This window comes from Aspergillus nomiae (genome assembly GCF_001204775.2).
Source record: "Aspergillus nomiae NRRL 13137 chromosome Unknown contig00352, whole genome shotgun sequence".
In the NCBI taxonomy this organism is placed as follows: domain Eukaryota; kingdom Fungi; phylum Ascomycota; class Eurotiomycetes; order Eurotiales; family Aspergillaceae; genus Aspergillus; species Aspergillus nomiae.
The window spans coordinates 13,092-35,094 of record NW_015378407.1 but is presented as its reverse complement, the minus strand read 5'-3'; the positions used below and the strand labels follow the sequence as shown (position 1 = coordinate 35,094).

Here is a 22,003-nt window from a genome sequence, read left to right as displayed (position 1 = left end):
GTCCTAAAACAAAACGCCCAAGTCCTGAACATGAACTCCCCAACAACAACTACTACTACTACTACCACGCAAAGCGCCACAATCCACGTGCTGGCGAAATTCAGACACCGGCCTTGGCGGCTCTGGAGCGGGTATACGGCGCTTGTGGGCCGGAATTTGCCCTTTACTGGGTTGCATTTTCCGGTTTTGAGGGGGTGAGGGCTTGGCTTGTTGATTATTGGAGGGGAGGGAAGAATGGGGGAGGTAGGAATGGGGTAGTGGTTAATGAGGGAGGGAATGAGGTTGGGGTGCTTGAGAGGGTGGTTTTGACGGGCGTTGCGGCTGGCGTGGCTGGCACTGTGGCTTCGGTTGTTACGACGCCGATTGATGTTGTCAAGACGAGGGTTATGTTGGGGGCTAGCCAGGAGGAGGTGAAGGGTTCGGAGAATACGATTGGGAAGGTGAAGGGGACGTTGGCGGTTGGGAGGGAGGTGTGGAGGGAGGAGGGCGTTAGGGGGTTGTTTCGTGGGGGTGCGTTGAGGTCAGTCTGGTCGGCTTTTGGGATGAGTATCTATCTGGGGATTTATGAGGGAGGCAGGATGTATTTGGAGAAGAGGAGGGAGGAAGCTGATGAGGAAGAAGTTTTGTGAAGGTGGGTAAACGGTTGGAGGGTCTGTATTATAGATCATGAACAAGTATATTTTTCTTTTTTCATTTCATTGACGTTAACTCATCAAGAAGAGGTCTTCGGTTATTCTCATCAGTTATCATACATGCATCAGGTGTACATAATCTCAGTCAAGAGACAATTTCGTAAGCAAAAGGGTGCTGATCATCAACGCAAGCAAGCTCAATATCAAGGTTCATTTCCAACATTTCTGGTGTATAGTCATTGCGTCATTCCAATCATCATATGCAAAAGAGCAATCTTCTGGCATCACGTCTCGCTGTTGAATATAACATTGCTCATCAGGCAGGTTCTCTCTTGTGAAGCATACCCTTAAAAGCTGGTAAGTTTCTTAAACCAGTTGGGCAACTTCCCTCCGGAGCTAGGAGGTGGTTGGTCGTAGCGGTCATATCTCATTCCATGGTCTCGCTCATGGTCTGCACTACCAGAGCTGCTCTTCTGTCCTCTCTCAGACCTCCGAGCCGCGTGTTTCCTAGCGCGCACCTCTTCAATCTCCTGATCGGTAAGTCCGGGGTATCGGGCCCGTCTTCTTGCCTTCCGGCGTAGGTCGCGTCGGGCCTCCTCGTCTGATGAGATTGAATGCGCCCCATCCATGGGCTCTCCCGGACCAGGCGGCATGTCCAACATAGTTGGCACAACCGGCGGTGGTTCCGGGGGGTCACTTGCTTGGGAATTCACCCAAGACGAGGTCTTATCTTTGCGCTGTCCAGGCATCATCGGGGTAGGTCTCATCTCCTCTGGCGCCCTGGACCTTCGGCGTCTAGCGTATTCACCGTCGTCTTCCTGACGATGAGAGCGATAGGTTCTGTCCGGGTCACCGCCCTGCATGTAGAAGTCCCTAGCGACTCTATCATCCATATGCGAGTGCCGCTTTCTAGATCTTGGGTCGTAGCCAGGGTTCTCGTACATTCCTGCCTCCCTTTTGCTGCCGCCTCCGTTCACGGCGTTCGGCAGCCTTGGCTTCGCGGGCCTCCGCTTCTCGGGCTTCCTGTGCCTGCGCTTCCGCCTCTCGGGCTTCTTGCTCCTCCCGCGCACGGCGCTCTTCACGAGCAGCCCGGCGAGCCATCTTCTCCTCTCGGCGTCGCTGTGCTCTCTCCTCTTCCTCTCGGAGTTGCATTTCTTGCATCTCGCGCTCGCGGGCCCTTTGCCTTTCTCGTCGTCTTGCTCGGCGTTCTTCGGCTTCTTGGAACTCGGCATCTCGATACGGATCGACGTCGCCTTGTCGAGAAGCGCGTCGTGCTCTGCGCGCCTCTCTCCTAGCATCGACATCTTCTATCTGAATTTCTGGGACAGCCATTGCCGGCCCAGCATCGGTAGCATAGCCCTCACGGTCAGGATCCGGTCTCATTGCACGACTTCTCCTCTCTTCCCGTCTCTGGCGCCGAGCATCTTCTCGCTCTGGCTCCGTCATATACCGGGCATCCTCGTCCCGGTAAGACCTAGACTTTTGACGTTCAGGGAGCTCAGGGCGAATATGTTGACGCAATGTTCCGATCAACCCCATGAGACCACCAGTCTCTTGTTTCTTGGGGGCGGTATTTGATCGTCTTAAACGCCGTTCCCTCGGAGCCTCCACAAATGCCATGTCATCGGGTCCGGAAACAATGTCTGGACTTTGCTGGGCTGGATCTGCATCGACCATGACAGCATCCTCCTGGAGGTCTCCCTGCCGTGATCGTGACTAAATTTTGAAAGCGACATTAGCTCTTGTTCCAACTTGTTTTGGTATCAGTCGCAGGCGACGCTGCTCGCTTACCTTCTTCCTCGACCGTCGTTCCGAATGTCGCGACTCTCTAGAGGGAGCCTTGGGCTCACCGTCGGCATCATCCCGATTGACCATGACGATGTCTTCGTCGTCGATAGCATATGGATCACGAGCACCTACGATAATCGTGTTAGTAAACTTAATAAAGAGTGAGGCGAATATAGAGGGCCATACTGGATCTCTTGCGCGTGTCACGCGGTCTCTCTCGTCTTGACCCAGATGGAGGAGCACCCATCATGCGGGCAGCCTTATCAGGCATCTCCAACTGCTCATCCGGTGGTGGCGATGGGAATCCAGTGTCATCCGTATCCACAGGCGGGCGCCGTGACGTGTGCCTTGGAGGGTACTCGCCATGTCTCCTGCTAGACTTTGTTCTGGTAGGCGGCGGTGGTGCGCCGAAAATGAAATTCGAGAATGCCGCACCCCGACCGTGTGCAGGTTCCCGTTGCCTGTCCTCCTCGGGTTCCAGCGATCTCTCTACCTCGTCCTCTGGTTCCCGTGGCCTTGAGTGCCTAGTGGACTTGGATCTTCCCATTCCCGATGGTGACTGCTCCCTTCTTCTATGCTTCTCTTCCCTATGATCCGATCTCCTCGGTGGGGCTGCCGCACCCCACATATCCCAAGACGTGCTACCAGGAGCACGTTCAACGCGTGGACGTTCCTTCCTTGCTCCTCGCTCCGGTGCAACTGGTTCGGGTGGCGGTGTCGGATGACCCCCAGCAGCTTCCTCTGGAGCATCGGCCACTGGGGCTTCTGCTGGAGGAGCTGGTGGTGGTTCTGGAACTGGCACTGACCTTCTACTTTTCCTGACTTTCTTCATGGGCTTCTCAGGCTCTGGGGCAGGCGGCTCAGCGGGCTCAAACGCTGGCTCGGGCTCAGGCTCCGGCACATTGACAGGGACAGGCTCGGGTTCAGGTTCGGGATCAAGCGCTCGCACGGATTCTGGAGCTGGCTCTGGTTCGGGTACAGGTTGGGGCTCAACCGCCTTAGCCTTCTTTTTCTTCTTTTCGACTTTGGGTGAGGGTACCGGCTCTGGTTCGGGTTCTGGTGCGGGTTGCGGCTCAACAGCCTTAGCCTTCTTCTTTTTCTTTTCCGCTTTGGGTAGTAGTATGGGCGCTGGGTCAGGAGCTGGTTCTGGCTCAGGCTCAGCCACAGGCACAACCTCTTCTGGTGGCGCGGGCTCCGGCGCAGGCTCTGGCTCTGCTGGTAGTTCGGGTGCCGGAGGCTCTGGAGCAGGCGGCTGAGGCTCGGGAACAACAGTCTTTGATTTCTTTTTGTCTTTCTTCTTGACCTTTTTGGACAATACTACTGGCTCAGGCTCGACTTCTGGCTGCCTTTCTGGTTCTGGTTCAGGTTGAGGCTCGGGCTCGGGCTCAGGCTGTATTTCCGGCTCTGCTGGTGGTTCTGGGGCAGGAGGTGGGAGGTCATCGAAATCGTCGTCAAAAGCGTCTGGAAAGCTTCCTGGTACGGTGTCTCGTAAGATCCTTCTCTCTATGACCGGTTCGGGTTCGGGTTCTGGCTCCGGCGCAGGCTCCTGCGGAGGCTCCCAAGGATCCTCTGCTGGTAGCGGCACCTCCTTCGCTTTTGATTTTTCTGCCGACTTTCCCTTGGACTTTTCTTTCTTTTTCTCTTCAAGGGCCTTAATGCGCTCTGCGACAGAGTTCTTGGTTGATGACTTGGTCTTTGAGGTGACAACAGGTGTCTTTGTTGGCGGCGCGGTTGGCTGAGGTTCTGCGACTTCTGCGACTGGCGCGTCAGCCGCGTCAGCCGCACCAGCCTCTCTCGGCACATCCCCTACATCAATAAGCAGATCATCCTCGGGCTGGGGTTCCGGCTCTTTCATTTGCTCGGCGGATTTTGGCTTGTCTGCCGACTTCTTTTTAGTGGCCTTAGGCATTCCCATCGCAGCTGCTCCAAAGCTTGCCCAGAACCCTCTGGCTGGCTTCGACTGCTTTTCCTCCGTAACAAAACTCTTCTCTTTGGAAGGCCCTGTGCTAAAGTCATCCCAGAGAGGCTCCTCTGGTATACTGTCAAACGCGTCGGGTTCAGGCGATAATCCCAGAGAAGGTGGAGTAGGCGCCGGCGGTGGAGGTTCCTTACTCTTCTTGGATTTCTTCTTATCCTTTGGAGGAGCCCAGACGCCCCAGCTATCGTCAACTGGCTCTTCGGTAATCGGTTCAGGAATTACCTCTGGCTCTGGCGCTTTCTCAGGAACGGATTCAGGGATATGCTCTGGCTCTGGTTCTTGTACAGGTTCCTCTGCTACAGGTGCCACTTGTGGTGGCCACTCGAAGTCCTTACCAGGAATAGGCAACCCTTTCTTAATTAATGATTTCTCTCGCTTCTTTCGATCCTTGGAGGAGAGAGAATCCCAGTTATTGTAGAGTGGGTCATCTGGCAATGATGGAGTAGCCTGGGGTTCCGGTTGTGGTTCTGGTTCAGGCTCAGCTTGAGGCTCGAGCTCTTCAGGAAGGGGTTCAGGAACGGGCTCCGGTTCTGGCTCTGGCTCTAGCTCCGGTACTGGATCTCGCATGGGCTCCTCCACCAGTGGCTCCGGCGGCGGAGGGGGTGGCCAGTCGAAATCCTTACCTGGAATAGGCAGACCCTTCTTTATCAGCGATTTCTCGCGCCTTTTCCGGTCCTTCGATGAGAGGTCGTCCCAGTTATCATAAAGCGGGTCATCTGGCAGTGATGGAGCCTTGGGTGCTGGTTCCGGTTCTGGCTCTGGCTCCGGTTCAAATTCAGCTTGAGGCTCGGGCTCGGGCTCGGGCTCGGGAGTAGGTTCAGGTTCAGGTTCAACTACCGGCTCTGGTTCTGGGACTGGCTCTTGTACAGGCTCTTCCACCACTGGCTCTGGTGGTGGAGGTGGTGGCCAGTCAAAATCCTTACCAGGAACTGGCAGACCCTTCTTTATCAGCGATTTCTCGCGCTTTTTCCGGTCCTTCGATGAGAGGTCGTCCCAGTTATTATAAAGCGGGTCGTCTGGCAGTGATGGAGCCTTGGGTGCTGGTTCCGGTTCAAACTCAGTTTGAGGTTCAGGTTCAGGCTCAGGCTCAGGCTCAGGTTCAGGTTCCGGTTCAAGTACTGGTTCTGGCTCTGGCTCTGGCTCTGGCTCTGGCTCTGGCTCTGGCTCTGGCTCGTACACGGGTTCTTCTACCACAGGCTCTGGCGGTGGAGCTGGTGGCCAGTCGAAGTCCTTGCCAGGAATTGGTAGACCCTTTTTCACCAACGATTTCTCACGCTTCTTCCGATCCTTAGATGAAAGATCGTCCCAATTGTTGTAGAGAGGATCGTCCGGTAGTTTAGCTTCGGACACAGGTTGTGCGGGCTCAGGCTCAGGCTCAGGTTCAGGTTCAGGCTCAAGTACTGGCTCCGGTTCTGGTTCTGGCTCTGGCTCCACCACTGGTTCAGGCACTTCTTCTACTATTGGTTCTGCTGCTGGCTCCTCTAATACAGGCTCTGGTGGCGGAGGCGGAGGCCATGGGAAATCCTTACCAGGAACTGGGAGGCCTTTCTTAATCAATGACTTCTCGCGCTTTTTTCGGTCCTTGGATGAAAGATCATCCCAATTATTGTAGAGTGGGTCGTCTGGCAGTTTAGCTTCGGGCGCAGGCTGTGGTTCTGGCTCAGCTACTGGCTCCGGTTCGGGTGTTGGCTCTGGTTCGGGTGCAGCCGCAGGTTCCGGTTCTGGCTCAACGACAGGTTCTGGCTCTGGTTGGTGTTCCGGCTCTGGAACTGGCTCTTCCGCTGCAGGTACAGATGCAGGTGCAGGTGCAGGTGGTGGCCACTCAAAATCTTTCCCGGGAATTGGGAGGCCTTTCTTTATCAAAGACTTCTCGCGTTTCTTCCTATCTTTTGATGAAAGATTGTCCCAGTTATTATAGAGTGCGTCATCTGGCAGCTTAGCTTCAGACGCTGGTTCTGGCTCTGGTTCTGCTGCGGGCTCTGGCTCTGGGGCCGGCTCCGGTTCAGGTTCAGCTGGTGGCTCAGGCTCAGGCTCGGGCGTTGGTTTAGGCTCAGGTTCCGGTTGGTGTTCTGGCTCGGGCTCTTCGACAGGCGCGGCTGGCACACGCGGTGGCCATTCAAAGTCCTTACCAGGTATAGGAAGACCTTTCTTGACCAGAGACTTCTCTCGTTTCTTTCTGTCTTTCGATGATAGCGTGTCCCAGTTATTGTAGAGTGGATCATCAGGCAGCTTAGGCTCTGGTGCTGGTTCTGGTGCAGGCTTCGGTTCGGGCTCGGGTTCCAGCACTGGCTCGGGCTCGGGCTCAGGCTCTGCTGTACCTTTACCCTTCTTTTTCTTCTCCTTTGTGGGGACATTCCAGCCTGTCCAGTCATCCTCCTCCTTTTTCTCTTCATGAATGGGCTCCGGCGGTGGATCTGCGACTACTGGGGGAGCCTCCACTACTGGTTCCAACTCCTCGAGAATAGCACCATTCTTCTTTTTCTTATCTTTCTTCTTAGTTGAGACGCCCCAGCCCCAATTATCGTCATCAGCCATTTCCGGCTCTGGTTCAGTCTTTTTTTTAGTATCCAGGAGGCCCCAGTCATCCTTCTTTTCAGGTGTCCCGATATCTCCATTGCTAGGACCAGGAGGAGCTCCAAAACCAAAGCCAAATCCGACTGAAGCATTCAAAGGATCAGCCGAACCAAATGACCACGGGTTGGTATTCTGTGCCTTGTCCCCGTTTGTGCCACCAAGAGAGTCGAGGCCCCATTTACTCCCCGTATTCCAACTCTTATCCCATCCGCCAAACTCCATGCCCCCGCCAGTAGATTTTCCTCCAAAGGGGTCTAGGCTTAGGTTTGGTGGAGATGTATTGCCACCTAAATTAATATCCTGAAAAGAATTGGAGGGGGGTCGGTGTCAATCAGAGTAGCACCCTATGAAGGAATTAGTGATGATACTCTAAATCAAAGGGGAATCGTACTTGGTCCTTCTTTTTATTCTTCTTCTTTCCTGCCGGAGCAAAATCTGCCCACGAATCATCGCCATTTCCACTACCATCGTTTGCCCAGCTAAGATCATTGCTATTAGCATTAGCTGCTGCTTCGGCTACTGCCGCTTCTTCTGCGGCCTTTTTCTCCTCTTCTTCCTCTTTTTTCTTCTTCTTGTCCTTTTTCTTGCTGGCTGTATTCCATGCATCTCCCCAACCATCGTCGTCTCCGCCATCACCGCCACCTCCATCACCATCGTTGCCCCCATCCCCATCTCCCGATCCACCTGCGTTGCTTCCGCCGTCCCCACCACTCTGGTTTTCATCGGGGGGTGGGCTTTTATCACCATCGTCATTCGGCGGCGGAGTACTCTGTTGTGCTGCGGCTTGCTTTGCTTTCTTCTTCTTGCCTGCCCCCTTATGTTCTCGTATACCAAACGGATGGTCTAGATTGACCAGAGGGGACTTAGATCTAGCCGTCGGATCTTTTGTTCCTATCGAGGGCGTGCATCCACCACACAAGTTTTTCTGCTTGGCCAACGGCGCAAGCGTAGAGTAATCGGGAGGCAAGTCTTTGATAGCATCGTCATAGGATGGAGGGGGTTGATCGTAGGGGCGAGGGTTTGGCGTATGGAGCTCTATCTCGAGAGCCAGAGCTGTTTTGGAAAATCGCTCATTGTGTCTGGGTATTCGTGACTGGACCGGGGATTCGTTTTTCTGCTCATTGCCGACTAAACAACAATGGGAGTATAGAGGCTTCTCGGAGCCGACTTCGAGTCCATCATGGCGAACAATGCGCATACTTTCCATACTGGGGTAACGGACCAGTGTTTGCACGGCGGTCGACTCAACTATGCGAGGCGCATGGATATCAAGAACTTCCGGCCTCAATTGAGGCTGCCGCTGGTTCCAGAAGAATATTGAAGTTCTGGGTTAAATCGTTCGGAACGTCGCAGCAACAGACTGCGTAAATGGCGGGGACAAAGAATGAAAGGGAGAAAAAAAAAGAAAAATAAAAGGACTAAGATGAAAAAAGTTTCCACTAGAATATAATGCTTGTAACCAAAGCTGGTCACACGATGCAAATGTTAGCGCGATCGGTATACCAACGGATAACCAACTAGATTTGCGACAAAAGCCGTGAACAATCAGAGAGCACACGGCATTAGACGGCGTGTTTGAGGTGAAAAGGAAAGTGTATGCAGAGATGGAAGAAAGAGTTCAGCAGGAGGAAGAAACAGGGAGCGAAAAAGAGGTCATAGAGCTCATGACCACGAGGCGGTGGGAAAAAAGGAAAGGAAAGCAATGTTGCTGGAGATCAGTCCCTGGATCACAGATAGGATTGGGCGAATGGGTATGTGATGGACAGCTAGGAATGTGAACTAGTTTTGGTACATACATCAGCAAGTCAGCGGCGGTTGCGCAGGGAAAAAAAAAAAAAATTTTTCTCTGTTAATTTTAAGATTATACTTTATTACCTTGAAATAATAACCTGTGTTGCGCGTTGATCTGCGTGGTACGGAAGAATTGTATGCGATAGTATCTTTGATCCCCGACGGGTCAGATAGTAAAACGGTGGCTGGGCGGATGAGCCAACCAAACCGAGTCCAAGTGGTCAAGAAAGCCTCTAACTGAATTTGGAGCATTAAAATTCGCAAATATTTTCAGTCATAGACCAGCTAGTGAACAAGGAGCAAAGGAAAAAAGGATGCAAGGTGAGAAGTCACGCAGGCACAGGCCACTTACACACGCGGTAGGATTGCGCGCAGAGACCGGGGGAATGTGAGTCGACGGTCCTATCGATAAAGATTCCACCCCTCCTTCTCGGCGGATATAATGGACACTGGTGTACAACGAACAACAAATGGTGGTGAAAGCGCTGACACTCAAGTGCGATCTAGATTAGGTATATATGTTTCTTTTATGCCTTAATGGTCAGTAGGATATGTACATTAAGCAGGTCGAGTCACTCCCATTGCATCGTACATACATACGGCGTACCTTCGGATAGAGCGTTTGTTGTCCCATTAAAGTGGGGTTCCCAAGGGAACAACAGATCAGTCCCTAGTGTTCCGGTCCAAGGAAGCTAAAAGTAGAGATGATCGGTTCCGTGGTTCACCTCGGGGAGGTTGGAGGATTGCACAGGAACTCCTCTACCTTATTCCCTGGTAGGAGGAGGAACTGTTATACCAATTCTGTGATTGGTCCCGGTCAAAGATGTAGATGGAAGGGAATATAGAAATCCCAATATCCTGCAGCAAACAATTCTCAAAAAAAAGAAAAAAAAAAAGGTAATTCAAACGTGTTATGACCTCGCATTGAAGACGTAGTAAAAGAGACTACTAAGAGAAACTACCCTTACTGAGTCAAGTGTAGCACCATACTAAAACTGCTAAAACTGAGTAAATTGGACTCAGGCTACGAGGCAACAACCAGGGACCAACGATCAAAACAATGGAGGAGATTTACTAACAATCGCTCACCTGTGAAACAACCACTGCACAATTATGGAGCCAAAGGTCTTCGGGCAGCAGGAGACCAAATTCCGTACAGTCTTCGAAAAGCAGCGAGAACCTCGGGTAAGGAGGAGAAAAGCGTTGAGGTACTTCGAGCGAAAGATTCTACCGCTATCGGTTTTCTTCACCGCAACAAAGGCGAAGATCCACCGTGAGCCTATGAGAACGCACGTTCACGATGGAGCCCTTTCCCCCCATTTTCGTCTTACGTCTCCTGATGAAGGATTGCCGGTTCTGAGGCAGGGTGATCCGTCGTTACTTCTTTTAGTTTTGACAGTTGTCAAACTCTACTGCAGGCTATCGCGCTTCGCCCGAGTGCCTGACTCCATACTCATTTCTGATACTCAAAGGAATCCCATGACAGACGACGCTAACCGTATCCGTAGATTGGTGCCTTAGTCCTCGTCGGGAGACGGTGCCTTACCGCATGTGTTTTCGTCCCTCTTGGCAGCGTCATAGGACGTACATGTACATACATCATGTCCCTCAATACCCATTGCCAGCGAGTGACTCATGAATATCCTCGGAGTTATGCATCTCTCTGGCCCATAATTCATGCAGAACCTCTATGACTCACGGGTATCTGTCTGTAAGAGTCTAATATAAACAAATCAGTAGGACCCATCCCCTTCCCGATTCAGTAAACAGATGGGGTAGAAACCCGCGGAATGCAGATTATATATCTCCCACGTATACCCGACTGCAGCCCCAACAATACACGCCAAACTTGCTCCCTCTCGTAATCAAAGTCGTCTAGACCCTACATGGACCGGAGATAAACCTACTTGCATGTCGGCCAAAGGACCACCGTGTCCAATGCAGCTGTTCCATCTACTACAGTGATCCGTCATGAATAATCTGCTGTGTTACATAGTATGATGATAAATGCAAGTGACCAGGGAGTATCGAACCTCCGTCTATCACTGCATATGCAGAATCGAATCCAACACCAGGAACAGCTCTGCTTGTGCAACGTCATCGTCTTCTTGAACTTGTCTTGGCCTTTGGATTATAGAGGCGACATTGTCTACTACAATATTCAATCTGAACTCTGTTGATGAACTGACCAGAGCGGAGAGGTCCTGGATTGAAACAAACACAGCAGCGTACGAGCATGAGTGAGAACTGACCTGCAATTCGTGGTATAATGATATTGGTAGCAACACTTGAACTCAGCACATCACAACTTAAAATAGAATACAAGGTAACCAAAAAACCTTGAACACCTGAGACACAAACAGACGAAAGAAGGATGATGGTAGGAAGGCACACCAATCGAATTCACCAGAGAAATCGGTCATCTCCAATCACTCATCCAGATTCAAAGATCGCCGCAGTCCCTTAGGCTAAAGCAAAAGTTTACGAACTTTACTTCTATAAACTCTTACTCGGGGGACTTTCGCAGCTTAGGTGCCTCCTCGCCGTATACCTCTTGGTACTGGCGGTCATAACGTTCTCTGTCGGCGAGGTGAAGCTTGTAGTATTTCTGGTCTATGTTAGCCTCGTCCACGTAGGTGTATCATCTTTACAAGGCAGTGGCAGGTGTACCTCTTTCTCCGATTCCGTCAAGCCTTTCCATTCCTCTGCGACCCGTGCACCAATGTCCTTGACGGTCATGTGCTTGAAGTCGCCCTGACCGGTGCGTTCAAGGTAGAAGAAGACATAAGAAGAGGAAGGACGCTTAACCAATCGGTCATCGCGAAGAGGGGGATACTTCTTTTTCGTGAGTTTTGTCAATCTGTTACGTGCGAGATTTGCTTCCTTGATCTGAAGTGGTGTGTGGGATTTGATCCATTGGTCGTATGCAGCTTCATTAGCGTTTCTGTTGGACTCTGCAATCGCATTGAGGCGCTGTCATATGTAGTCAGTGATTTATACACAGCCACAATCTATTGGAGTGCCAGACGAACCTCTCGCTCTTCCTCACTGATTGTCCTACCAAGCTCACTAGCAGCTTTAAATGCCTCTTGCGGGGTCTTGTGTGTCTTCAGTGTTTCTTGAAGCTTTTGCATAATGATCAAATTAGCCACGCGTTCTGGCAGTTTCTTTGGTGCCTGCAGCGCAGTAACTTTGAGGGCCTTAATATGATCCTTGAGCTTCTGTGCCTTCCTGGCCTCCTTCCTGGCCTCCTTTTGCTCCTCCGTCAATGGCTTTCTTGGCTTCGGTTTGGGTTTGGGCTTCGTTGAGCTCTTCTTGGTCTTTGTTTTCTTGGTCCCCTTTTCGCCCTTGGTGGTTTTGGCAGGTTTTGTCTTCTCGCTCTTGCTCTCAGTCGTGGTCGCGTAGGTCTTAAGTAGGCGCTGCGAGAGCACGCTGGTCGCCGAAGGTGCCCTGGAAATTGGGCGCAAAGTCTTACCGCGCGTAATCAAGGAAATGCGCCTGATGTGACTCTGGGAAACAGCTACATGGATAGGACGAGAGAATGCATCGCTAAGATGCAGGTTCCGGAGGATGGCTCCTCCACGCCGAGCTAGATTCAAAGGCATGATTCAAAACAATGCGAGGAAACTAACTAACTGCAATTGGGAATAGAGCCAACAGTGTAGCATGTAAGTGCTACTAAACAAAGACAGGAGAGCACAAGCTCCAAGACAGTAGGAGTTTCTGCTGCAGGGACCTAAGCTGCCAGAGCTCTAAGACGAATGCGGGAGGTTGGAGTCGCGTCAGTGGTAGCTTGGGGGGTAACCCGAAATAGGAAGGTACACACACGTGATCGTAGCTACGTGCTACCAGCTATCACTTCACGTGATAGATAGGACGGACTTTTGGGTTGAGGATAAGGTACACCTGAAAAAAGCATAGATGGAGAACCATATCTCCGCGCTTCGGAAGCCGCCAAACCTCGCCACCGCGCTCAATCCGACCTTTACTGATTCTATAACAACAGAGCCTTGCTTTTAATGGAAGGGTGATAATTGCTCTGATATTTACTTCGCGTACTCGAATTCCTTTGAGCTTCAGTAATACTCACTCATCGCTGGCCTGCAACAATGGGTCGCCACGGGGATACTCGCTCACCATCACCTGTAGGCAGCACATATTCTTCGTCCAGACGGAGTCGCAGAGATGATGATCGATATGAGAGGAGTAGACGAGACGATGGGCGGAGCTACCGAAGATCTCGCAGCCCTGAGGTATGTCAATTTAATGCTCCAACGCTATCCTTATCTTTCTAATCTCTACCCTCAGAAGCGATTCCGTGACCGTGAACGTGAACGTGACCGTGATTCATATCGTAGACGTGACCGCTCGCTAGACAGACGCGCCGATTACCGTGATGAAGATACGTACAGACCAAGTCGACGGGATCGTTCCCGCGATCGACGTCGGTCAAGAGATAGAGATGATGATCGGGATTACCGTCGCAGGAGTCGCGATAGAGACTTTCGAAGCAGGCGAGATGACTCCCGCGACAGGGCTCGGAGACGGACAGATGATTCTGCTGACTTGAAACACAAGTCTAGACGGGATGATAGCCGGGAGCGGGCCAGAGATTCCGTTCCCAGGTCTCGAGAGGTAAGCGCATATGGTCCCCTTCAATTCCATAGCCGGGTTCTTATCAACCGTTTCATTCCACAGACATCGAAGCCTTCGACGCCAGCGGCCAATACTGGTCCGACAGAAGACGAAAAGCGAGCCGAAAGGCTGGCCAAGCTCGAAGCTTGGAAGCAAAAGCAAGCCGCCGAGAAGGAACGCAAACAGCGAGAAGCGGCCGCAGCTGGTGGGACCAGAAGCATCTTGGAAGAGATCGACAGAAAGTCAGGTTTATCACCAGCTGTTGGGTCCCCCCAGTCTCCCGCGACGCCCATTGATGCTGCCCCAGCCGCGTATGCTGGAAAGTTTGACCCGAAGGCGATTGCAAAGAATGCCGCACCGGCGCCAGCTGTGAAGTCTGTGCTGGGGGATGATATTGCTGTTCCGCCGTCCGCTAAGACATCTGCTACCTTCCCTTCCACAAAGACACAGGTTCAAGCTAACAAACCTCCTGCTTCTACAAGCAAAGCTTCGTGTATGTCTCAGCCTTTTGCTCATTCTAACTTAGAATCCACTAACACGACATCTGCAGCTTTGAAAGTAAAGGGAAACGTGGGGAAGTTCGGTTTTGGAACCAAGCAGGCCACAGATACTGAGAAAGCGTCAGCGACGAAGACTCTAGGTTTTGGCGAAGAAGAATCCACTCGGCGAAAGTTGGAGCGATTGCCGACTCCTCCGTTGGATGACACCAAAGACGCTAATAAGGAAGATGATGTGACAGTAGAAGACGACGATGACGTCGACATGCAGGATGGTGATACTGAGGAGGAAAATGCAGCCGCCGCACGGGCGGCTGCAGAGAGGAGAGAAGAGCGACTACAGAATGAGGCCCGTGATTCTCAATCAAATGGCGACGTACAGATGGGCGATGCGTCGAATCAACAAGCGCCCGACAAGATGGAAGTGGACGCACAAGAAGAGGAAGAAGTGGATCCCCTCGATGCCTTCATGTCTGAATTAGCGGAGTCTGCCCCTCCGAAAAAGACGATTGGCGCCAAGTTCGCGAAAGCCAAAGCACAACAGCCCGAGGCTCTCTTTGGAGACGAGAATGATATGGACATGACCGCTGTTGGTGACGGCGATGCAGATGATTTCCTTGCTATTGCTAACAAGGCCAAAAAGAAGAAGGATATCCCAACTGTTGATCACAAGAAGGTGGAATACGAGCCTTTTCGCAAGAAGTTTTACACTGAGCCTTCTGACTTGGCAGCGATGTCCGAGGAAGAGGCTGCTAGTCTGCGGTTGGAGCTTGACGGCATTAAAGTCCGCGGTGTGGAGGTTCCAAGGCCAGTATCGAAATGGTCTCAGTGTGGTTTGGGTGTGCAAACCCTGGACGTGATCGATAGACTGGGCTATACTGCACCCACTTCGATCCAAGCGCAAGCCATCCCTGCTATTATGTCTGGCCGTGATGTGATCGGTGTAGCGAAGACTGGTTCGGGTAAAACGATTGCATTTTTGATCCCTATGTTTCGGCATATCAAGGATCAGCGTCCGTTGGAGAACATGGAAGGCCCTGTTGGTCTCATAATGACACCGACTCGTGAACTGGCAACTCAGATTCATAAAGATTGTAAACCGTTCTTAAAAGCCCTGAATCTTCGTGCAGTTTGTGCCTACGGTGGCGCTCCGATCAAAGACCAAATTGCTGACCTAAAGCGTGGCGCGGAGATTATTGTCTGCACACCCGGGCGTATGATTGATTTGCTAGCAGCGAATGCTGGTAGAGTTACAAACTTGCGCCGGGTCACATATGTGGTCTTGGACGAAGCTGATCGCATGTTCGATATGGGTTTTGAGCCCCAAGTCATGAAGATCTTGGCCAACGTCCGACCTGATAAACAGACTGTCTTGTTCTCTGCTACCTTCCCGCGCAATATGGAAGCACTGGCTCGTAAGACCTTGAACAAGCCCGTTGAAATCGTGGTTGGCGGTAGAAGCGTTGTTGCGCCTGAGATCACACAGATAGTGGAAGTGCGGAGTGAGGACAAGAAGTTCATCCGGCTTCTTGAGCTTCTGGGTAACCTGTACTCTAGCGATGAAAATGAAGACGCACGGGCGTTGATCTTCGTTGAACGTCAGGAGGGCGCCGATACACTACTTCGTGAGTTGATGCGTAAGGGTTATCCTTGCATGTCCATTCATGGAGGTAAGGATCAGATTGACCGTGACTCCACCATCGAAGACTTTAAAGCAGGTATCTTCCCGGTTTTGATTGCCACATCCGTTGCGGCCCGTGGTTTGGATGTGAAACAACTCAAACTCGTGGTGAACTATGATGCGCCGAACCACCTCGAAGACTATGTGCACCGTGCTGGACGAACTGGCCGAGCTGGTAATACTGGTACGGCGGTTACGTTCCTGACAGAAGACCAGGAGCGGTACTCTGTTGATATTGCTAAGGCGTTGAAGCAGAGCGGACAGTCTGTGCCGGAGCCTGTGCAAAAGATGGTTGACTCCTTCTTAGAGAAGGTCAAAGCAGGTAAAGAAAAGGCCAGTGCGTCTGGGTTTGGTGGAAAGGGTCTGGAACGCCTTGATCAGGAGCGAGATGCTGCTCGTATGCGTGAGCGCAAGACCTATAAGACAGGCGACGAAGGCGAAGAAGAGGAAGAAAAGGATGAGAAGAATGAACAGGCCGAAGAACGGTTCAACAAGGCTCTCTCATCGGTTCAATCCGCCGCTGCGCCAAGCCTACCTGGCGTTCCCAAGGGTATTGATCTGGACGGCAAGATCACCGTGCACAAGACTGAAAAGGAGGCCAATGGTTCGAAGAACCCACTGGACAAGGTGGGCTCGGCAGTTGCTGATATTCACGCTCGTTTGAGTCGTGCTGGTGTGATGAGGTCTGGAGTGCCCATCGATAACCGCGGTCCTGATGCCGGAGCTTTCCATGCTACGCTTGAGATCAATGACTTTCCCCGTAAGTTTGTCCCCTGCTATTGACTTTTATCGTCGAGTCTAATCCAGCTACTAATATGGTCTCACACAACAGAGAAAGCTCGGTGGGCAGTCACTAATCGTACGAACGTGGCTAAGATTCTCGAAGCCACAGGGACATCCATTACCACGAAAGGTAGTTTCTATGCCACTGGCAAGGAGCCAGGTCCCGGAGAGAACCCCAAACTGTATATCCTTGTTGAGGGTGAAACTGAGTTGTCTGTGACGAACGCCATGCGCGAGTTGATGCGGTTACTCAAGGAGGGAACCATCGCCGCTGCGGATAGCGACGCAAGGGCTCCGGTTGGAGGACGTTATAATGTGCTTTAAGCATCAGCGCATACATATAGCTGTATCATATCCCGAACATACAGAATCTTATTCTTGTGGAACGAATCGTACTCTCTGTTATAAGCTTGGGTATCATAGTCAAATTCCTCGACGGGTACTCTGTACCCGTGCCCACAATAAAGCCACGACACGCTAAAGATCACTGTAGTCAATCCAAACGCTCACTAACTGCCAAACTCCAAACGCAGAAAAAAACAAAAACAAAAAGAGTCAGACACCGGCGATTCTCGGACCAGAATCAAGCTGCAACCAAGTAACCTATGCATCCATCACTCCCACCTTCTAGCCGAAGCAGCATTATCCGCATCCCTGGCAGCCCTTTCATCCCGACTAGCCTGACCTAACGTCTGTGCCTGTGTCTGGGCCTTTTGAGCTGCCAACTTTGACCCTAACTTGCCCTTGTTGCCCGCCGTAGTAGACTCGGCCCGTTTCTATACATCCCGCATTAGCACATAATCTCGCACCGCGACACAATACAGTTTTCCTGGAAAGGAAGAAGTAAACTCACCTGGGCCGCAATCGCTGCATTCGTCCGCGCATCAGCGGTATCCGCGCCCACCCCTGGAGCCCCCGCGCCGCCCAGGGTCCTCCCCGTACTGGCCTTTGCGGGGAGCGGGCGCGCGGACCGGAGCTGGATTTCCCTGTTGCTCCGGGGGGAGGATTGGCGGAGCCCAAGACGCGACCGGGGCTGGAAAAGGCCTCGGGTTGGTTTTTGGAGCGGGAGCAAATGTTTCCCATTTCTCTGGTTTGGTTTGTCTTTGGAGTTAGGTGGATTGGTGAGAGGACGGGAAGGATTGATTGGGTTTAGTGGTGGTGATCGGCCATGCGGTGTATGTGTCTCGCTGTGTGACGGGTTCCAACAGAGCTGGTAGGCTCGATCGATGTGATTGATATGTCAGATTGGGTAGATTTAGTTGTGGGGTAATGCGATTGAAGGTTGATCGAGCCGTTGAGATTGAAGAATGTACGGAGATAAGAAGTCATAAGGTTGTAGCCTACCGTTCGGGGACGACGATCTGGAGTAAGAACGGCGGGTGCACGTGGTTTGGGGCCCGCATGGTATTCGCATTCATCTGAACTCCGATACGGACGTAGACCGGGGCTCGATCCTCCCATATCAATTAATATAGAACATTATTACGGAGTACCAAAATTGTTATTGGAACGAGGAGGATTATTTCTGGCAGTATGTCGTCTATTACGAGCTTATCTTTGTTCAATGGATCCATGGATATACGGCGTTTCATAAGACCATCGACGAACATCAGTGGGTTCCGTTCTGGGAAAAAAGTGGTGCCAGGGGAAGTGGGAAAGCAAGGAGGAGCCTGATTTTACAGGCAATCTGCCTTTTCATTTGCGTTTGCGTTTTGCTTTTTCTTTTCCTTTTTTTCTTCTTCACCCCCCTCACACTTGACCTAATGAGGCAGTCACAGACTACTTATCCTACTCTAGACATACGCAGCAAACCTTTTTTTCGAATGCCTGAAAAACTTGGTTTTCAGATAACAGAAACTTCGCAAATCTGGGCACGCTCATTCGCCGAGGGTAGGCGGGCAATGACGCCCTAACCCGCAGGGTACTCACGGCCGCTTTTCTCCCAAGGTCCTCAACCGCCGTCTGGATTTGGTGACTGAAACTTATGTGTGATAGAATCACCGCAAGGCGAATCATAACTCTATACTGAAGATCTCTTCATTTTATACATCTCAGAACGCTCCCAAGGTCCTCGCCCCCTCTGGTCCCTCATGCCCCAGGCGGTCAGTTTTTTTCGCTTCCAATTGCACCGGCCATTCCAGGCGATCGTGACGCACTGTGCATGGCTGGTTGAACCTGGTTGACAATCTCGGTTATATCCCGCGGATACTGCAACTGGCAAAGATTGCGATCTTTCTTATTGGTATGTGCTATACCTTCTGCTCGATCGCGTGGTGGCGATGTGGGCTAACGTTTGCGAAGTCTGGAGTGCTCAAGGACAAGGACCCTATACCCCCGAGTGATTTCCCCGCCTCACTCTTCTCTTCCTTTCTCTCCGGGTGGCACTCGCGTTTGACCCTTCGTGAACTCTGTTCCTGGATTCAAATCAAACGGTCTAATCTCTCTACCGGGTACCAGAAAACTGTCCGGACGTCAAGTGACGTCGGTTGGGTTTGCCGTGCACCATGGCTTCTCACACTAAAAAAGACGATTACTGCCTCGAGTGTCATTGGGAGTCCTTTCATATAGACGGGAAAGAACCGGAGAGCCAGTCTGATGCCCCCGCTACATCTCAGTGGGATTGCTCAGGCGAGGGGCACGACGCCTCGCTCGATCACTGCCATGTCGACGACGCCTGCTGCGACATGGACGACTGCTCCATCACTTGTCCTTCGGTTTGTGACGGGCTCGTGGAGTGCGATGACACCGCATGCGCGGACACCCACTGCGATGATGGCTGTGACGATACGCACTGCGAGAACGCCGAGGCTCTTTGCTTTGATGAACATTGCTTTGGTCACAGTGGTAACGATGCAACTGTTGCCGACCATACCCTTGAGTCTCTTCTAGGGCTAGCAGGCCCCATTAATTTGGAATCCAACGAGCTACTTTCGGCATGCACAGTTGGACAATCGCAAGGAGAACAACTACCCAAAACAACGGGCAATGTCACTCCGGAGATGGTGGCTCCTCAGGCCTCTATGGACTCCCTCTTCCCTCAGCATTCCATCCCAGTCGCCCATTGCCACTCGCACAGTTTCCCTCACTTTCATTTCCATGACTCTTCTAAAGATGCTCACGGCAACATGATGCACCAACCGTTCCCGGTTCAGAACGGCGTTAATCCGGCAGATGTATTCCACATGTTGGGAATGTGTCCTGACCTTTCTGCCTGTCACAACTTTCATGTACACGAAAACACGAACTGCGACCATGTTAACAAACCGAATCCCGACGCTAATTCTAATTCATTCGCCTGTTTCCATATCCCGCCTAATGTTAATCTTAACGACCTCATGAAAAGTCCGGTACATATCCACAGTAACCCCCCGAGGGGTCCTTGCCGCACGCACCACCGATGTCGCACGCACACGCATGCTCATGTGCATCCGTACGGACATTATTCGCCATACTCCCGCCAGTCCCGGTCCAGCGTGAGCTCGCAATTGATATCCAGCCCGGGCGATACCCCTCCCCCTCTGGAAGGCGGGACACCGTCGGTGCTGACAAGCCCGATTACCCCGACCGAGAACGAAGTGCATATTTGCAAGTGGACCACTACGTCAAGTGGAGTGAAGACCATTTGCGGAGCAGAATTCTCTGATTCCTGTACTCTTCAGGAGCATCTGATCGCGCAACATATGTCAACCATCAATGGCGCCAAGGGAACCGGATATTACTGCTGCTGGGAGGGCTGCCACCGTCCGGATGAACCCTTCTCACAGAAGTCGAAATTACAAGGCCATTTCCTGACCCATAGCAACTGTAAGTCCTCACCCACCCTCATCACGGGCAGTGACTGACATACCAGGAAGACAAGAATTTCAAATGCTCGGTCTGTGGCAAATTCTTCGCTCGACAGGCAACGTTGGAACGCCATGAACGAAGCCACCGGGGGGAGAAGCCCTACAAGTGCTCTGAATGCGGGAAGGCTTTCACAGACAGCAGTGAACTGAGTATGTACAGTTATACGGTGTGAGATGACTCGTGCTAACTGAATAGAAACCCATTCACGGACGCACACTGGGGAGAAACCTTTCAAGTGTACCTTTCCCGGCTGTAACTTCCAGACCGGTGATGTGAGTGCCTAGTCTATCCACCACGTAAGGCATGCTAATACTGACATAATTCCTGCAGTCATCAAACATGTCTAGCCACCGCTTAAGTATGTTACAGTCCATTTGTTGCCCGCTGCGATACTAACAGATACAGCACATGGTGAACGGAAACACAAATGCATTTACCCAGGATGCACCAAGAGCTTTACTCGACCTGGTAAGTGCCTTGAACACCTACTGGCCTTCCCCATGCTGACCATGGCAGACCAACTCAAGCGACACATGAAATCGACCCACAAACACGACAGTTCGACCATGATGTCACCTGTTTCGGACCAGTTTACACTCTCTTTCCCCATCGTTTAGAGTTTGGAGTTCTCGGGCCCTATTATACCTATTTTACACCCTACAGTCACGGAGAATGGCGCGACCGGAGTTGGAATATATATCTAGTGGTCGGATTTACATTACATTCAGGACTATTCGCGGAACGGAAAATGAGATACCTAGGTTGGATATATGATGATTAACGAGCTGTCAGATGACGATTCGCCTATGTTACAAGCCATGTATAGTATGCATTTGCTATATCAGCAGAGGAAAAGCATCTCACGGAATAATGGCAACAATGCAATATCACGTTGTCGCCGTCGACCATTGGCAACAATCTACCATCTATTACCTCCCAAATTAAACCCACCAACTAAATTAGCAATTAATCATCCTTAGCCCTTTCCTCCAATGCCTCCACCGCATTCTCCAACTCCCTCAGCCGCTGCCCAACCCTCCTCTTCACCTCCGCGCGGACCTCAGGCTTGATATCCGCAGGATCAAAATACGTCGATACAATCTGACTTCCAGAATCATCCGGCTGCGGCTGCTGTGGCTGCTGCGACTCGTCATACGAGGGCATCTCGGTCGTATAGAGCGCAAACACCGCGCTCAGCTGATTCAATGCGTCGCGCGCCGACTCCCGGTCCGAGGCCGCGTAGATGGTTGTGCCGTTTGTGCTGTCGGTTGCAATTTCGAATTCGTCTTTAGCAGTTTCGTAGCTTTTGTCTGAATTAGTATGACGTTCTATTTAAGACTGGAGATGGGATTAGGGGAGGGGGTATACAGCTCTTGGAGTTCTTCGACCATCAAGTCAGCTTGGCTTTTGCCGCTGGAGGTTTGAGTTGACCGCCATCTTGTTTGTGTTGGGAATTGGGGGGGGGAAAGCGAGGGAGGCTTGGTTGTAGTGATCTTGACTGGTGAAAGGTGTTTTGGAAGCCATGTTGATAGTGGTCGGAGGTTGCGGATGGGAGTTGGGGCGATGGCCCGCGAAGGGCGGAGGAGACGGAGGGAGGATGTGCGCAGGGGAGGCATTGTTGGTGTCTTCTTGCTTTCTCAGTTAGAGAGTTGCGTTTTCTGCTGTTGAGATGGAATTGAGTCGATGGGGATGGTTGAATTGCAGTAGAGACTGGAGAAGAGTTGGAGATGAATGGGGTGATGGAATGTCCGAGGGATGACGTCGGTACTTGACTAATGTATTCATGTGCATTCCTTGC

The 22,003-nt window shown here is 51.7% G+C and overlaps 6 protein-coding genes across 6 annotated transcripts; 2 read left to right on the top strand and 4 right to left on the bottom strand.

The window, feature by feature from the left end:
• Positions 1 to 979: 979 nt before the first annotated feature.
• ANOM_009856 (uncharacterized protein) lies at positions 980 to 8,179 on the bottom strand (the record flags this gene model as incomplete). Its single annotated transcript, XM_015555112.1, has 5 exons — positions 980 to 1,489; positions 1,575 to 2,348; positions 2,424 to 2,548; positions 2,607 to 7,272; positions 7,364 to 8,179. 5 exons carry the CDS (start codon positions 8,177 to 8,179, stop codon positions 980 to 982), a joined length of 6,891 nt encoding a protein of 2,296 aa, XP_015403284.1.
• A 3,090-nt stretch (positions 8,180 to 11,269) lies between these two features.
• ANOM_009855 (HMG-box domain-containing protein) lies at positions 11,270 to 12,368 on the bottom strand (the record flags this gene model as incomplete). Its single annotated transcript, XM_015555111.1, has 3 exons — positions 11,270 to 11,371; positions 11,434 to 11,736; positions 11,796 to 12,368. 3 exons carry the CDS (start codon positions 12,366 to 12,368, stop codon positions 11,270 to 11,272), a joined length of 978 nt encoding a protein of 325 aa, XP_015403285.1.
• Positions 12,369 to 12,834: 466 nt separating this feature from the next.
• On the top strand, positions 12,835 to 16,683 carry ANOM_009854 (DEAD/DEAH box RNA helicase; the record flags this gene model as incomplete). Its single annotated transcript, XM_015555110.1, has 4 exons — positions 12,835 to 13,016; positions 13,072 to 13,891; positions 13,949 to 16,336; positions 16,409 to 16,683. Exons 1-4 carry the CDS (start codon positions 12,873 to 12,875, stop codon positions 16,681 to 16,683), a joined length of 3,627 nt encoding a protein of 1,208 aa, XP_015403286.1. The 5' UTR covers positions 12,835 to 12,872.
• A 290-nt stretch (positions 16,684 to 16,973) lies between these two features.
• ANOM_009853 (uncharacterized protein) lies at positions 16,974 to 17,442 on the bottom strand (the record flags this gene model as incomplete). The annotated part of the gene is made up of 3 exons (XM_015555109.1): positions 16,974 to 17,135; positions 17,213 to 17,265; positions 17,331 to 17,442. 3 exons carry the CDS (start codon positions 17,440 to 17,442, stop codon positions 16,974 to 16,976), a joined length of 327 nt encoding a protein of 108 aa, XP_015403287.1.
• Positions 17,443 to 18,863: 1,421 nt separating this feature from the next.
• On the top strand, positions 18,864 to 21,132 carry ANOM_009852 (C2H2-type zinc finger protein; the record flags this gene model as incomplete). The annotated part of the gene is made up of 6 exons (XM_015555108.1): positions 18,864 to 20,163; positions 20,214 to 20,354; positions 20,401 to 20,477; positions 20,536 to 20,563; positions 20,611 to 20,673; positions 20,722 to 21,132. The coding sequence occupies 6 exons, from the start codon at positions 18,864 to 18,866 to the stop codon at positions 20,820 to 20,822; spliced, it is 1,710 nt and encodes a 569-aa protein (XP_015403288.1). The 3' UTR covers positions 20,823 to 21,132.
• Positions 21,093 to 21,923, bottom strand: ANOM_009851 (uncharacterized protein). Its single transcript, XM_015555107.1, has 2 exons — positions 21,574 to 21,923; positions 21,093 to 21,508 (listed from the first exon to the last, which is right to left on the bottom strand). Exons 1-2 carry the CDS (start codon positions 21,819 to 21,821, stop codon positions 21,172 to 21,174), a joined length of 585 nt encoding a protein of 194 aa, XP_015403289.1. The 5' UTR covers positions 21,822 to 21,923; the 3' UTR covers positions 21,093 to 21,171.
• Positions 21,924 to 22,003: the final 80 nt, after the last annotated feature.